The sequence below is a fragment of the Salvelinus alpinus genome, chromosome 34, assembly GCF_045679555.1.
Source record: "Salvelinus alpinus chromosome 34, SLU_Salpinus.1, whole genome shotgun sequence".
Classification (NCBI taxonomy): Eukaryota; Metazoa; Chordata; class Actinopteri; order Salmoniformes; family Salmonidae; genus Salvelinus; species Salvelinus alpinus.
The window spans coordinates 25,144,581-25,162,086 of NC_092119.1; the positions used below are offsets into that span (position 1 = coordinate 25,144,581).

The 17,506-nt window shown below is 41.9% G+C and overlaps 1 protein-coding gene across 1 annotated transcript; it reads left to right on the forward strand.

Moving 5' to 3' along the window:
* Window positions 1-1,968: 1,968 nt before the first annotated feature.
* Window positions 1,969-16,883, forward strand: LOC139563517 (protein LBH-like). The gene is made up of 3 exons (XM_071382235.1): window positions 1,969-2,259; window positions 10,923-11,025; window positions 15,001-16,883. The coding sequence occupies exons 1-3, from the start codon at window positions 2,231-2,233 to the stop codon at window positions 15,196-15,198; spliced, it is 330 nt and encodes a 109-aa protein (XP_071238336.1). The 5' UTR covers window positions 1,969-2,230; the 3' UTR covers window positions 15,199-16,883.
* Window positions 16,884-17,506: the final 623 nt, after the last annotated feature.

Consider the following 17,506-nt stretch of genomic DNA (forward strand, 5'->3'; position numbering starts at 1 on the left):
CTGCTACTAAAAAGTCACTTCCGGTCATAGCTGTATCGAAGTGTCGTGTTTTTAGGGAATCTCGTTTGGCTGAAACTATCTCACCAGAAAAAACATCAGAGCGAGTGAAACAGCACCCCTCTGTCTTACTATACAACAGATATACCATCTTATGTCCTTTCATATGATTCTCTTAATGCTCTTGATGAGTCTTTCTGTCAGCATGCGTCTCGGTCAAATAAATGATCAATATTTAAATATTTTATTTGGATGAGCAAGGAGGTATGGTAGGGCTGGCTAAGCCCCCTAATGCCCGCCCTTAATAGCGGCCCTGCTCATGGACCGTTTTAGACCTATGTGGTGAAATGTGGTTTGTTTTTATATTTTTCTAATTTGCATAACACTACATATTTAAATCGTCTACCAACCATCTTATGTCCTTTCGTATGATTCTCTTAATGCCCATCCAGAGGTTACTGAAAGATACACCAGTCAGTGTAAAATATCCTTAAAGCTGCAATATATAACTTCTGGGGCAACCCGACCAAATGCACATAGAAATGTGAGTTATAGACCTGTCATTCTCATTAAAAGCAAGTCTAAGATGCTGTAGATCTGTTCTATGTGCGCTATTTAAGTTTCGTTTTTGCATCTTTTACTTTCGGTTTGGTACAGCCGTTTCAAACAGCTGAAAATACAATATTTTTGGTTATAAAAAATATATTTCACAGTGGTTTATATGGTACAGTGACATTCTACAAAATTGCTTGTTTTGTCACCTAAACTGAAATTAGGCAAACTACTAGAATTTTTGCAACCAGGAAATGGCAGAGTGATTTCTGTATATTGCACCTTTAAGGATTTTTGGAATTCAGAGTCAACTGACTGACTTTGTTCCTAATGTCCACTAAATGGTGGAAAATTCTAAATTTACATTTCTGACTTAAATTAGATTGAATGACTACAGGTTAACTTGCCTTGTTGATAACTGTAAAGGTCTTTCCTGGCAAGTTCTTTCCTGGCAAGCACACAAATGTTCCTCTCTTCTTTGATGTTGAATTTCAGAAAAGATGCCCCTCTAAAACTTGCTGCAATAAAAATGCCACCCTGTCAATACATATGCTGTCCTACTTTTCGATCCCATGAAGGTTTTGCACACTTTCAATTAACTTATTTTGAGGTTATGGGGAACAGTCAGCTAGAATAATTACGACCACAAGGTGGTGGTAGAATGCATACACACAGAATTTAATAGTCTGCCAAATGCTTGCTATGTCGCAGGGCGAGAGAGGACAGCATCCTGTATTTGACATGCCCCAGCTTTAATCTTTACATGGTCTTGTAAATATTGTATATAGGCTACCTCTGATGACTTGTGATCTTCACATTTTCAGTATTGTTTAGCCTAAAATCTGCATTCCGGGTTTCTTGGTCTTAACCGGTGACATTTGCATGTCAATGTATTCAGAAAAAGAGCTTAATTGCCTGCTCTGGTACCGTATCATCATCCCCTCCAGTTATGCAAATATAGTTGCAATAATTGATAATAATAATAGGATATTCTGACCTGTGTTACATAACATAAATCGTTATGAAAGTGAGAAATAAGTATACAATGGTGTGACTATTTTTTGTTCATTCGGCTAAATTTCATATTGCCTTAGTGACTATCAATGAAGATAAATATTTTTATATAATGACGAGATGCTCACCCTAACAATGGTAATAGTTGTCCCGAAGGCGAGAAGGCAGGCAAAAAGTTCAGGTCCAAAATAAGCCCATAGAAATGCATTGTGGTTCTTTTTTTACATATTTTGGCGAGAGTGAAATCTCTAGCTTCCATTCATCCTCTCTGATGAAGAGAATGACGCAGTATCATTTATGGTTTCTTTTTTTTAACGAAATAGTTTATCCCTTGCTATCGTCACGGCGAGTACGTGGCACCTGTCCTTTGATTGGTCCGTAGTGATCCTGCTGTCATTGAAGAATTTGGAGCCCGTGTGAAGGGGGTGTGTCTGCAGTGACAGTACACGCCTCTTATATAAAAAGTAATTTCTCCTAGTCGAGATATTAAAAAGGCAAAATACACGAGAGCTGTTTGTTTAACCAAGGTCACGACTCAGCTTCGAGTAGTATTTTTCTGTACAAACGCTCGCTTTTAATTTACGTGTAACAGGCGGAACGTTTTTTTTTAAAGAAGGCGTCAATATCGAAGTAATTCCTAATCATAATCAACTGCAGGTGTGAATTCATGTCTGTATATTCTCCCCAAATATACTGGTAAGTGTGATTTTTGTCATGTATTTGTTTTACACCTGAGACTTCAGTTCGATGTTGAATAAAGTTTCATTATTGCATGTAGCCTATGTGATTTTTAGCATTGGCTTTATATTTGCTAATGGCTATAATAGGTATAATCAATAGAAAACTAAGATGCTTGGAAGAATGTATGTAAATCAAAAGAAAGTATTTACTGCTTCAAACCATTACAACTGCGCTCTTGAATGTGTCAGGGTGCAGTCAGTGGCGTTGTTTTTGTTTTATAACCTTTATAAAGCCACCTGAAAGAAAGGTCAGATAACAAACAAAGCACTCCACATTTTTGGAGTTCTGTTTTTCAAATGGTGACAGGTGTCAAGCTGTCCACCAAGACTCCTTATCCAGGTGCCATGTCTGAGGTTGACCCTTTTCCTTTCATAAGGGAACATCATAGGCAGGTTAACGTTTTTTGCAGAGTGGTCACTAGCTGGCACAGCCACAAAGTCATAACATTGGATTTGAAACCTAACCTTAAACCAAATGCACATTTTTTGTTTTCAATAATTTTTACAATATAGTCAATTTTGACTTTGCAGATGGCCCATCTAGACGAAATCACTCAGTTCTGCCTCCAGGGCAAGATTCATGAAAATAAACGTCAACATGCACATCCTAGATTGGCAACCTAATGTTTTCACGTTGCAATGGGAGCATTGTGATGCAATGCCTTTTAGTCAAACTACTGATAAGTAATAACATGAGCCTACCTTGGTTTCTCGACAAGCAACGATATGGAACTGTTCAACCACACTACGGTTTCACATTGTTTGACCTTTAGTGGTTAGACAATTGACCTTTTATTGGTAAGCAATTGTGGTGGGGTACAATAGAGGGAGGTGGAATGAGGCTCTTAACCCATTGACAGTCCATCCATCACCCAGAGGAGGCCTGTGACTCAATCTCTCCATTTTACTCTGTGTACTCCGACCTCCATATAGGCTTGTAACATTGCATTAGGGATTAGAAGACTTGGTCCAAGACTTCATGCAATACATTTTTTTGCCTCTTTTTTTAAAAACATTTTTTTTACTCTGCAAGTCTGTTTGCCTGCACCAGGAAGTGAAGACCCGACCCTGTGACTTACAGTAACCACAAAGCTTCTCGTCTCCGCTTTGTGTGCTTCTCTGTTCTTCAGATACCGCTGCTACATGGGGACCCTTTTGCTAAGATCTCTTATTGTTTCCCCATGCGTTGCTGCCTAATATAGCACTTTGCAGTTTATTTTTCAAAGCTCACTGCAGGAAAAAAAGTTATTGTTTCAGGTTTATCATGTTATAAGTCATAAGTGCAGTCCCAAGGGAGCCATTTGATAGCTTTCAATGTTTTGCCAGGGGCAGTTGTTGCATTTGTGGGTGTTACACTTGTAGGTGAGTGACTACTCACCCCTGGTAAACAGGAAGACCTCTTTACTTTCATTTCTATCTTTTCTTTTACACGTTTGAACTCTTGAAACAAGAACATGTAATTCTCCAATAAAGTGATCAGGTCATCGTGGACCAAATTTCTCTGCTTTGGCACCTTGGCATTATGCACTCAAGTTTTGCTGGAGTTGGACCTAAAAATGAGCAGGTTCTGTCCTGTCAGTAACACAGTAACAGTGTTTCCTGTATTCTGAGAAGGCTGAGCAAGGAAGCCTATGGACTGGAGCAGCAATCTGGATATGGCCCATTAATTCCAGCACGTTTCAGAGAGATTGATGCCCCCCCCCCCCCCCCCCCCCCCCACACACACACACCTCCAGGTTGTGTGATTTGCCCGGTCGCCAGGCAGCCCAGCAGATCACACTTTTATTTGGATAGTCTGGATTTTCCATCTGTAGATGCTCTACAGCTGGTCATGCTATCAACAAGCTATATTGATAAGCAACTGCTTGCTAAGGTTACTGTTAGGAAGGGCCATCCAGCTCCAGGCATAAGCGGTTTTCTTAGAACAGTAGAATCCACAAATTGCAAGTTGGAAATTTGGTTGTGCATCAGCAGTTTTTCTCTTATGTCAGTCACTGACAGTGACTCAATTAGCCATGTCAGCTAAACATTTATAGATTGGTAAAGTAGTCTAGCCAGCTATCTAAACTTGTCGTAATCATGGCCAAATACCGACCGGTCATGCAGGACACGTGCCCAGGGGGCCCTGACCTCCAGGGGCCCCCTGTTTCTTTTGTTAGTCACTCTCACTCAGGTATCATTTAAGATGGCATAAGTCAAGGCAAAATGTGTAGAATTCCAGGAAATTCACTTTAACCTTTTCACACGTACCAACAAACGGGTGTGATCATTCTACAGTGGTCCTTGCAGCTTATGCTCAAACCGGTGGGATTATTTAGAAAGTCCAGATTTGATTGACACAACAGTCAGCATTTGAGCTAGACACACTGTTTTTTCACAGAAACATTTTGCACAAACACAGTCCTTACAAAGTTATGTCCTGAATGTGACCAGTTCATTTTTGGATGCAGTGTTCAGACATTCACATAAGTAGCAACAGTGTACACAATCATCCAAACAAAAATGTATGCTACATTAGTCCTACCACTAACTGAGGAAAGATTGACGTAACACAAGTGGTCATATTTGGATAACTCTCGGCTGACAAACCACAATTTGAATTAGCTAATAGCAATTACTAATTATAATTCATCACAGGTGACCTCAACATTGAAATAAATAATTGAGTGAAACACTTTCTTGAAATCTAAATTAACCCGACGATGGGTAGTTTGTGCGCGCTGCCATGTTTGTTTTCTGCGTCAACCAAAGATAATAAGTTTGAGTTTGGTCTGTTTGCAGTATGCATGTTGAAGAGGGTGTGTCGTCTACTTCCGGAGGTTTACACGAAAGATGAGCGAATCATTACTTCACCTCCATTATAACATCTTTGGTCTGACAGACGTTGACGTGACACCCAGAATCCATTGTATAATGTCAACAAACATGGCACCACGCATAGCTGGCAAATAGCTTAGCATTAGCTCATTATAATCAGTACAACCTTTAAAAAAGTATTTTGCACACATCATAGGTGTCCATTGCAATCTATGCAATAATCGGAATGCATTATTTGTCACCAGTACTTGAAAATGTTAATAAAACTGTAAATACATTATGCTCCATACTTCATGCAAAAGTAGAAACGACAACACGATATACAGAAAATAAGGCACTTACTTTGATAGGAATGCACACGTCCAAAGTTATTATTTCTAAGGAAAAAAACTATGGAGGCAGTGTGAGTGCCAGCCAGAAAATGTGTCAGATCATGCAAGATTGCGCAAATGTCTACATACTTGATGCGCGGAAGGAAAAAATGGAACAGCTCTCCTCGACGCGGGAAGTTTGTCGGCAACACTGAAATGGGATACCTCCATGTAAATTACATACGGAACATAACTAAATTCAAACTGTTGTTATAAAATACAACTTGTTAGAAACAGGCAGCACGTGTTAACTGTCCTGTTGAGTAACAATCACATTTTGGAACAGTGAGTGCATTCTGACATCACGTGCATAAAACAACTCACGTTGGGGTGACCGTTAGAGATATTTGAAACTCACATGTGACAAGGTTTTAAAATGTAAATATTTCTCTCCGCTGTCGAGGGGGGGGGGGGGGGCACTAAAATGTTGAACCCGTGAGGTGGGAAGGGGCCCCCAACCGAATCTCGCTTAGGGCCCCAAAAAAGCTAGAGCCGACCCTGCGGTTAGGTTTAGAATAAGGGAAAGGGGCAAGGTGAGGATAGTTAGTTGAAATGTTACTGTAGATCAGGGGTCTCCAACAGGTCGATCGCTTGCTACCAGTAGCTCGCAGCCCACCTATGAGTAGTTCGCCAAACAATTCTGAAAGTAAATGGTTAATGACAGTTTGCAATCTCACAAGTATCAGACACTGCAAGCTCCCAACTCATATCTAATCAATGGAACTTTGACATGATCCCATCCCTGGTTAGCCACTATTGGCTTAAAAAACGTATCTGGCAATTCATTTCCAGCAGTATTGCCTGTCTGCCTGTGTGGTGCGCTCATTTGTCTAACTCCGTGTGTAGCCAGTTGGATGTGATAACCGTCTGGTGGGTTGACAGAGATACCTTCCCCAAAACGTTCTCAATTAAATGTTAACTGCGAAGTAGTATTATTTGTTATTTGCAAACTTTGCCATTAAATGAGCAGCAGCGGTACAGAACCATCGCTAGACTGCATATTCCTCACTCCCTAAATGCGCAATTAAAGGGGCATTACACTCAAATCTAAATGTTAGTTTTCTTCCAGACCCCCCCAAAAATTGTATTCTCATGATTTAATCATTGACACTCAACATCCAATTTTGTTGTTTTTCTATGAACAATTGTTCAATTGAGTGAAGAAGAAAAAAAAACGAAAACCAGCAATTTTTACTGGGAACATCATTTGGAAAACAAATCACAGAATTTGTGGCCCCCCATAGTTTTTTTTATTAACCATTATTTTACCAGGTACTGTATATTGACAGAAAACAGTGCGCTACTTTCTCTTGTACAATAAGGACCCAGTGAAGAGTTGCAGGGGAGCAGAGAAGAATGTGCCTATTTGAAAGATGTTTTTTAAAAAGTGTCTTGTGACATGTTTAATTTTTTTAAAGTAGCTCTTGTGCTAGAAACGGTTGGAGAACCCTGCTGTAGATAGTCTGTACAGCATCTACAGATGGACTATACAAATAGTGTTACCGCCCAGTGTTGGTATGGAATCTCAGCAGCAGCTTCGCCTTTTCGCCAAGCCTCCTCAGATGTATAATGCGCATAGCGAGACTCGGGAGGAGTAGAGGGGAAACAGTGTTAATTATGCAAGACGTAATATCCTATCGTGTGCACTGGGTCGCATTGCTATGGGGATATACGTTTTGTCTCCGTCAGCACAGACCCGCAGATGACTTGGCATGACTGTGTAGCACAATGTGTCCTCAATTCGTGTCCATACCATACACACTTGGAGGATGATACAGCATAGATGGTAGGGTAATATTATTTTTAGTTACTGAGTCATTTACCATTTACAGTTGATGGGATTGTGCAGCTTTGTAGAGATACCTACCCTAAAGAACAAATCCTGACGCGTCGATCCAGGAATTGGAGTCGTCACACTGTCCTCACCACAGATTCATCTAAAAATATCTTTGACACTGTAAATGTAATGTTGGACAGACAGACCTTCACACATGCTCCATAATGATCAGCCAAAGCCGCAGGCAACCTCTGTGATCCTTAGTTTTATTTATTTAGCCAGGACACGTGTCAGTCTGAGATGCCCCGTCTCATGCCCATGCCAGACCTCTGACTGGAATGTGTCTAGGACTGGCATTAGTCCACATAGGACTGGCATTAGTCCACATGAGCATGTGACTGTGTACAGTGTGTAGGCCTAGTTGTTTCTGTTGACAGTGCTAAAGATAGTCACTGAAGTGCCAAGCTGGCCAGTACCTAGTCATGTTGCATGCCCATGGAAGATTGGACAGCAAGTCCAGACAGAAGTTCTACTTGGCAATAGTCAAAGGAGTCATCTCAGGCCGATCCTGGTCTAAGATTTAAGATGATAATTTTAAAGTGGTTTTGAGTAAATGTGTCCTTGACAAGTGGAGTGCCGTAACTGATCTTTGGCAGTGGGCATTAGAGAATTTGGGGTGCCCTTTTAGAATTCATTTGTACTTGGATGGGTGCTGTCAGGGTAGAAGTAGGAATGCACAACATTTCACCTCTTGGCCTCTACATTAGTTGGCACAATGGCTTCATTGTGCCAACTAATGCACAATGAACTTGTGAAGTGTTTCTTAACTGCATAGCCCATGGTAATCATTATCCTCATACATTTGGAGTTGTTTAATTATACAGGACACTTAACATCACTCCTTGAGGAAGACATTTTCACATTCTTTTTTGAGAAAAAGGACATGTTTTGTAACATCGGGCAGATACTTTTAGCAGTAATGGATTTGAATGGTATGTTCTCTCACTGGTTGAATTGTTACAGTACGTGTGTTCCTCCACTTCTCATTGTGCCCCTTTATGTTTTATTAGGCCGATGTTCTGTTATTCTTAGCTGAGCAGGATGTTTATACGATCCCCGAGCAGAAATATGACTGGCAAAGGCAGTGTTTATCTTTCTCCCCGCAGTGCTGTCACCACTCTGTGTCCATCCCTCTCCATGTGTCTCTGGCTTACCCTCTCTCCTCTCTCGAGAATGAAATGGGTCTTTTGACATATTCCACACACAACCTTGCATATCCTTTGGACTAGTTTTTATTTTTAGATTTCCGGCTATTGTCGTTGAACCAAGTCGACTAGTTTGTAAACGTATGTGAAGATTCCAGAAACCTATTCTGCCTTTGGGTCTTGGCTTGTGCTTTCCCCCTGTGGCCCCCACCTGCACAAAAATAGTTTTCCTTCTCCCAACTTGAATGTGACACATGGTATGCAAATTTGGGAATGGAAATATTGATTGTTAAACAGCAGTAGCCATTGCTTCAGGGTGTGGCAATGTGTTGTGTGCAATAAATCAATTTACACAGCATCTTTCCTTTTCAGTTTGAAGCAATTGACTCTTTCTTTCTGACAGATTCAGGATAGATGAACAATATAATGTATAGGGGCTTTGTCCCTTATTCTAAGGAATGTATACATCCACCTCAGTCCTTTTTTATTATGGTACCATAAGGCCAAGCCTTTTTACATGAAAGTGACGTGTTGGAAAATGTGGATGGCCTAAGGGCTTTATTTGCTATTATTGGATTGACATTAATTTAAAGAGTTAATCTGGAATTTAATCCCCAAAGAATGAAAGAATGGTTGTTGATCTCCATTTGTTTTTCTCCAATCAGAGTATGCGGGAACACTTTTGATGAAAGGTCTTGATTCCCACTGCAGACTGTCTTATCTTTACTGTGTGGGGATTTAATAGGTTCTTGAATAATAAACATGCATGTCTTAGAAAGAATTCAACAAAGCAGTGAAGGAACATGAGTGAGTGGCAAACTATGAGTCATACGACACATTTCTATTTTTGCCCACAATCTCTTATGGTGAAAACATTTTCATTTTCCGATCACAGAAAGTTTACAAACTGAAAGTGTCACAGGTTCCACTGTTGATTTCTCCATAAAGAGTCTTGAAGTCCAGTTCAGGGTCTTGTCTGACATTGTACATAGCAGTACTGTCAAAATACCTCAGAGGCAACTTGACAAATATTTGGAAAAGAGAGCTTTTAAGATGATGTTGAGACGAAGAATCCATCCGGAGCAACATATATATGAAATAATGTAGGCTCCTTTTTTGAAGTGCACTTCATTGGTTTTACCTAAAATGTTTCGTTGGTCATGGCTACGGTATGTTGACATGACCAACCACTAAACTTTCCATTGTTTCTACTGTAAAAGGAGGTTAATGGCACCCAATATTCACATTTTTCGCAGAAACAAACTGACTTGTTATATTTGGAACAAGTCGGTTCTTGTTCTGCTCATCTGAGGCAGGTGGTGATCTATGTTCTGTTTCCTGTCCCCTATGGTGGGTTGGCCACCCTGACCGCAGTCCTGTGGACACTGGCCGCTGTGCCACCAGACTTGAAATAGAAAGCTTGAGATTCTCGCTCTGCTCGGCTGCCATCTTGGTTCTCAAACGTCCCAAGAATATATTTCCTGCCACATAGTACCTCAGTTCAATCCTCATGTTCAGTAATTTCTTACAGTGCATATACAGTGCGTCTTGCTTCAACTAAAATGGAATGTTTTCGGTCCCAGTCAAATTGCACTGCATGCCCACAATGCATTCTCGCTATGACTGTGTCCCCTCTCTCCTAGTTGAAGCATACCTCGTCCTATATTTAGACATGGCTACCCAATGCAAACCACATATCAGTGGTGGTGTAGCTTTGCAGTGCACCAAATGTATGCTGCAGAGCCTGTCAGTGATCGGACAAAATGAAAGCAAATGCATGCATAGAGAGTAGACAAAATACTGAACAAGGCTTATGTGTAGCTTTTTCATTGCAAAAATAATACCAAAGGGCCAAATCTCATGCAACTACATGACTGAAAGTTGTACTCTGTCATTCTCGCTGATAGGATTAATTTGCATAACACTTGCCAAAGTAATAGCTACATGTAAATGATATTGCACCAACCTATCCGTTCTCCATTATGCGGCCTCTTGTACAGCACTATGATTGGGACACATGTACCAGCTCTGCATTGGTGTAAAAATACTTAAGTCGTTTTTATTTTTTTACTAATATTTTGGACAACTTTTACTTCACTAGATTCCTAAAGAAAATAATGTACTTTTTACAATTTCCCTGACACCCAAAAGTACTTGTTACATTTTGAATGGTTAGCAGGCCAGGAAAATGGTTCAGTTCACCCATTTATCAATAGACCATCCCTGGGCATCCCTACTCTCTCTGATCTGGCGGACTCACTAATTACACATGCTTTGTTTGTAAATTATGTTGAGTGTGCCCTGGCTATTAGAAAATGGTGCTTCCTGGTTTGCTCAATATAAGGAATTTGAAATGATTGTATTCTGCTCCTCAGTGTGAAAGTTTGGGACTGATATTGGATCTTGAATGGTGGAATAACCCAGTCCTTTCCCTTATGTCTCTGTCCAGCCCAGTGTTTGTGCCGAGCGGAGACATGACTGAGGTGATGATAAGTAGCACCCCCATGGAGGACATGAGGCTTAGCCCCAGCAAGGACCGGCTCTCCTTCCAGGTAACTAACACGCATACTAACACCAGTTGTTGTCCTAAAGGGAAATTGGTTTGCAGCAAAATCATGGTATATAACCCATAAGGGCAGGGCTCTACGCTGACCTTTTTTACAAGGAGTACTTGTGTGCTTAAGTTGGAAAATTTAAGCACAAACAGAGAAATGTAGGAGCACACTTAAAAACATTTGATGTAATAAAGCTAGAATCCTACTTTTTATTTAATTTTTTAGCTACTCTGGTACTGCTTAATATAAATTCCAGGTCGCACAGGAAAATATTTAGGCACATATGCGAGTAAAATGGTCACACTATAGATCCCTTTTATAAGGGGGAAGCCAAACTAGGAGGCAGAGGGTGAACTAGTTTGAATTGGTTTATGGTACATGTCCCTGTTCAGAAGTCCTCACCACTATTAGTAACCCAAAAATGGTATTGGATTTTGAACAAAAGGTTGAGGTTGGATTAAGGACAGGGCTGCATGTTCCATCATAGTTCTTAATGTAAGCAGCTCACCCAGGGGACCATGGGTAAGGAGAGGTTTGTTTTCTAACCAGGAGGTCTAATCATTAGCATTATTATTGTTGTAACAAGTTATGCAAACAACCTTTTTGGGGGATTTCAAGGGGGGATATTTAATAAAGAAATTGTATTTGCCTTGAGGTGGAGTGCAGCTTTGCAGGGAGTTCGAGATGATTGCACAGACTTTTAAAAACATGCAAAGGAAATTAATAGGAGTTAGTTGAATCTTCCGGACTTTACTGTGGGGGACTGATAGCATGTCACGACAATACAACTCACAGATGGGCAACTTTCTGAGTAGCAGGCCATCAGGTGGCCTTGACAAGTTTTATTGTTTGGAAAGAATCTGAGCCATTTTAAGGCAAAGCCACTCCTTTATGAGTGACTGTACATGTCAGAGACCCAGATGATGCAGACTGACCCTTTAGGAAGGTGGGCTGCCTTCCTCTCTCAATTTACACACAAGCTGTGTCTGTCCTGTGAGGCCACTAGGAGGCAGCACTCCTAGTGGCTGGTGATTTTAATGGAGGAAACCTAATTTCTACCAGCATGTCACCTGTGCAACTAGAGGCGAAAAAAACAGATCACCTTTACTCCACACACAGAGACGCATCCAAAGCTCTCCCTCGCCCTGTATTTGACAAATCTGACCATATCCTACTGATTCCTGCTTACATGAAAAAACTAAAATGGGAAGTACCAGTGATGTGATCCAAATGAAGCGGATGTTAAGCTACAGGACTGTTTCGCTAGCACAGACTGGAATATGTTGCAGGACTCATCCAATGACATTGAGGAGTTTACCACATCAGTCACCGGCTTCAATAATAAGTGCATTAACATTGTCATCTCCTACATGACCAACCGTACGTACATATCCCAAACAGAAGCCATGGATTAAAGGCAACAGCCACACTGAGCTAAAGACGACCTACTGCTTTCAACGAGCGGGGTACCAGACGAGCTAAATGCCATCTATACTCGCTTTGAGGCAAGCAACACTCAACCATGCGTGAGAGCACCAGCTGTTACAGATGACTGTGATCACGCTCTCTGTAGCCAAGGACTAGACTGAGGACCAGGACGTGTACTCGGAGCATGCGCTGACCAGTTGACAAGTGTCTTTACTAACATTTTCAACCTCTCCTTGACCCAGTCTGTAAGGCCTACATGTTTCAAGCAGATCGATATAGTCCCTGCGCCCAAGAACGCCAAGGTAATGTCTAAATGGCTATTGCCCCATTGCACTCGCATCTGTAGCCATGAAATTCTTTGAAAGACTGGTCATGGCTCAGATCCACAGATGACGCAATCTCTATTGCACTCCACACTGCCCTTTCCCACTTGGACAAAAGGAACACCTATGTGAAAATGCTGTTCATTGACTACATCTCTGCATTCAAAAACATAGTGACCTCCGAGGTCAACACTAAGCTATGGACCCTGGGACTGAACACCTCCCTCTGCAACTGGATCCTGGACTTCTTAATGGGATGCCCCCGGGTGGTAAGGGTTGGAAACAACACATCCGCCACGCTGACCCTTAACACGTGGGCCCCTCATGGGAGTGTGCTTAGTCCCCTCCTGTAGTCCCTCTTCACCCATGACTGCATGACTGCATTCCAAAACCATTAAGTTTTCAGACGACACAACGGTGTATGGCCTGATCATCGACGCCAATGAGACTATAGGGAGGAGGTCAGAGAACTGGCTGTGTGGTGCCAGGACAACAACCTCTCCCTCAACGTCAGAAAGACAAAGGAGCTGATCGTGGAATACAGGGCCGACACTCCCCCATTCACATCAACAGGGCTGTAGTGGTGTGGGTCGAGAGCTTAAAATTCCTCTGCCCACATCACTAAGGATCTATCATGGTCCAAACACAGTCTTGAAGAGGGCACGACAATGCCTCTTCCCCCTCAGGGGGCTCCTTCTAAAAATGTACTGTTGACTTTGATACAATTTGTGAGTCCATCACCTGAATGCCAACTGCGTCTTTGACTGTTAGGCAACACAGCATTACATTTTGCATTAACCCCCAACCCCCATTAACCCTACAGAGTTGCTGTAGGAAAAATTGGCAAAATAATGGTGCATGGAGGCATTTTATAGAGCAAAGTAACTGGAGGTTGGTGACGGAGGTGAGGGCTTCTCTGCAGCAGCTTCATTTGGAGTCTGCACTTGAGTGATTCCTGATCGCCCAAAGCTCCTATCACCCCACCCTACCACAACCCAAAATAGCTGTCATTGTGCCTCGCTAGCGATGTGTTGCGATTTCCTGCAGCTGGAAGTGAACTGAGCTGTGATGATGTGGCTGGGGGTCTTATAGCAAGGTCACTCTCTACCATCCCCCTTGGTGCTGACACACAGACATTCGCAGCATAGACATTCACAACACAGGCAAGGATATGCAGATACTAAACCTCCCTGCGCACACATGCACTAACACACATACTCACACACACAGGCACTGACTAACATTCATACTCAGTCCCACATATGCACACACTCAAGCTGATGTCTGGAGATGCAAATGCTCAATCTGTCCCACTAACCGGGCACTCGCAGCCAAACATACTGAAACACGGCAGTTTTCAGAACATTTTGTCCTTTTCCTCCTCATCCCCCTCTCATGGTATTCAGGGAGACTTGGACCCTCTCTTTCTCTGCCAGCCTCTCCCTTCTTCTCTTCCTCCCTCTCTCTCACTGTGTCTCCCTCTCAGGATCATCTAATGCTTTCTTTCCACTGGGCTTTTTGCCCAGACAGCGACATCACTTTCCCCTTCCAATGTCTCCCACTGAAATATGCAGCTCTAAAAATATTCTTCCACTTCATCCAAACAGCAAAAAATGCTGTTCTTTGATTAGGAATGGCTGTAATCCCTTGTCAGAGTATCTCTCTCTCATGCTCTTCATTTTAGATGCAAAAAAGTCTGCACATCTTCCTGGGTTCTTCTTCAGCAAGTCTGGCATTGCACACCCACAACCCATTTAGGTCTAGCTTTTATTGCAGACAAAATCATAAAAAAGAGCAGACTCCACAGAGATATAATACCCATTGCTTAGCTTTTAGTATCATGGGGTTATTTAGTCATCCTATCAGAGTGAACCTGGTGAGAGTGAACCTGCAAGTAAGCATTTCATTGTACTGTGTACCACATGTATCCTGTGCATATGACAAATAAACTTTACTTGTCAATATCTACCACCTAGTGTTATTTTGGTTAAGCTAAGAGAAAGCTCTACTGCCTTAAAATGTGCTCGGTGTCTTGACTGTAACAAACTTACTGTAGACTTGCAATACTATGATTAGCTCTCGTATAATCTCCCCATTTGTAAGCACTTAAAAGCAGCTTTGGCACTATGCCTTCCAAAGCTATTAAATGTAGCAGCATGAAAGACTGATCAGACCCAGGGGCACCCAGGACTTTAACTGTGTGTTTTTGTCCTTTCCTCAGATCTTCCCGGACCCCTCGGACTTCGAGCGCTGCTGTAAGCTGAAAGACCGCCTGCCGTCCATCGTAGTGGAGCCCACGGAGGGGGAAGTGGAGAGCGGTGAGCTGCGTTGGCCACCGGAGGAGTTCATTGTCTGTGAGGAGGAGGAGAACCATGGCAAAAGCCAAACTGGACAGCCGACGCAGAACAACGAGCACTAGAGGCCAAACAGACCCCACCCACCCTCCTACACACACCAGCAGGAGATCCCACTCGCACCTAACCACTCAAACAGACTGAACAGGGGCACACATGTCAGTGATGCTCACTTTCCTTCCCTTGACACCAAAGCATCACTCTCAAGAGAAGCAATATGCAGTACCTTATCTACTCTCCAGATTTCACCTCTGTTGCTTTACCTTACACTCACACTCCATATGCATGAAAGTACACACACACACACACAGTTTAAACCAACCCCAAAATAGAGGCCCAGTTAAACGGTGGCAGCTCTGGGCTTTTTGGACAAATCTAGTACTGCAGGATACTACAGTTCCCACACCATTCGGCCAAATCTGCTGGCCACATGACTCCAGAGACTCCTTATACCCATATAGACTACTGCTGTGGTACCCAACCGGACTTCTGTTTTTCATACTTTCCTTCAGTATATGGATTGAAATGTACATGACTGTGATTGCCATTGCAGTCTATGGATATCATAGCCAGTCTTTAAAAGTCAGTGCTTGTGCATAGGTTGGTGGGGTTTGTTTTGTTCGTTTCGGTGGTTGACAGGAAGTAGGGGTTACTGTCTAAACACAAGGAGACCTTTGGTCTCCGTTGGGTAAAGTAGTAGTTTTTTACACTGAGATGGAAAGAGGAAACGCTTCCCTACTTCTATAACAATGAATAATATGTACAGTATGTTATGAAGGCTGGTTGTGCCCTGAAGCACTCATGTGCTTTGCTTTTGTCCTTGTTGTGTACCCCTGATGTCATTGGATAGGTATTGGAAGTGGGGGACAGTAAGTGTCAATATATTTTTGAGATTATGTAGTGATTTAAAACCAACAGTATCACTATAATGGACAAAGACTCACTGAAGGACATGTAAATATGTTTGCCCTCAGAACCAATACCTGAGGTTACTGTTGATTTGGTTTATTTTATTATTGTCACAAAACATTCATGAGACTGAAATTAGTTCTAGGTTATTCTCACCTGAGCTCAGAGTTCACTAATCTAGTCTTCCTGTTCTTTTGAAATCCATGATGGGTATGTCAGCCTCAATGTTCAACCAGTAAGGTATAACATGTGTGGTCAGTGACTTGGCCAGATAACTTTTGTACATTTCTGAAACTCCAATTTTCCAGTTCATAAAAACGGACATTGGTTCACGGACTCTGCACTGTTACTAACCAGTCCTCAAAAGTAGCTTCATTTTATGATCTTGAAAACAGTTACCGGTGTTTGTCGAAGTTAGTTAGTTGGCTAACTCATTGATCCTGTCTCATAAATTGCCACTTGGTTTGTATGCAATTTGAAAGACCAACGGTGTTTTGCTGTCTATTTATATTCTACATCGCCAGCTCCATGTCCAGTCTTCTTGGAAGGATGTATATTGTTAAAAGCATGTTGTTTTCTGGAGAAAAAAATACTCATGTATTTCATTTATGATACTGTATATGAAGCGTTGTATGTCTCTCTCTCTCTCGCACATTTAATTTCCCTATACATGGCATTAGAGCTCTGTACAGAATATCTCTTTGTCTCTCTGCTGTCACCCACAAGTCCTGTGTAGTTTTTGTAAAGCTCAGGGAGATTAGCTGCCATTTTGCTGTAATTTTTTGTATTTAGACCACTTTACTCTGTTCATCAGAGGTTGTAAATAAACATTTGAATTTGCTTCCAACTGTCTGACTGATTCCTTGTGCTGTCAGAGGTTGCAAAAGCAGATCCACTGCTATGGGGTAAAATCCACTTTTTCTGGGGTAACCCTATAGTGCATCATATTGCTTTCAAGAAACACAAACTCTTCTTTTGTAAAAACATTTTATCTCCCTTACCTGCCATGGTTACAGGATCTAGTGCCTTTGGTTTTACTTCCTGCACATCTTGCCTTGTTCTTGATGCATGTATACAGAATATATATAGCAGCACAGACCACACATCTTCCTGTTTTCTAACCTCCCCCTCAGGCACTAAAATTATTTAATCTCTACATCCTACTGAAGCATATTGCTAATTCTGAAGTCACTTAAGATGTTTGTAGATTGCTATGAATTGCTAGCAACAGTGACATAGTACAATGCTGAAAACACACATGCTTATACTTTCCAGGAACAAATGAAAGTCTCTGTGAAAACACACTACAGGTGATTCACTGCTTTGTGCTTGTAACATGGTCTGGTCAAGTTTGATTGACTTGTACCTGGAGCTGTCCATCAAAGTGAAGGGGGTGGGACTGAGGGGGGGCAAGGGCCTCCCAGATTGTCCAGGGGGCACTCCCAAGGTCTTTGGGACACTTCC

What these genes read in the sequence shown, in the direction of transcription:
- LOC139563517 (XM_071382235.1), top strand. Translation starts at nt 2,231, where the DNA reads ATGTCTGTATATTCTCCCCAAATATACTG. An exon ending in TATTCTCCCCAAATATACTG is followed by an intron (nt 2,260 to 10,922) that starts GTAAGTGTGATT and finishes GTCTCTGTCCAG; the next exon opens with CCCAGTGTTTGTGCCGAGCG. An exon ending in AGGACCGGCTCTCCTTCCAG is followed by an intron (nt 11,026 to 15,000) that starts GTAACTAACACG and finishes TCCTTTCCTCAG; the next exon opens with ATCTTCCCGGACCCCTCGGA.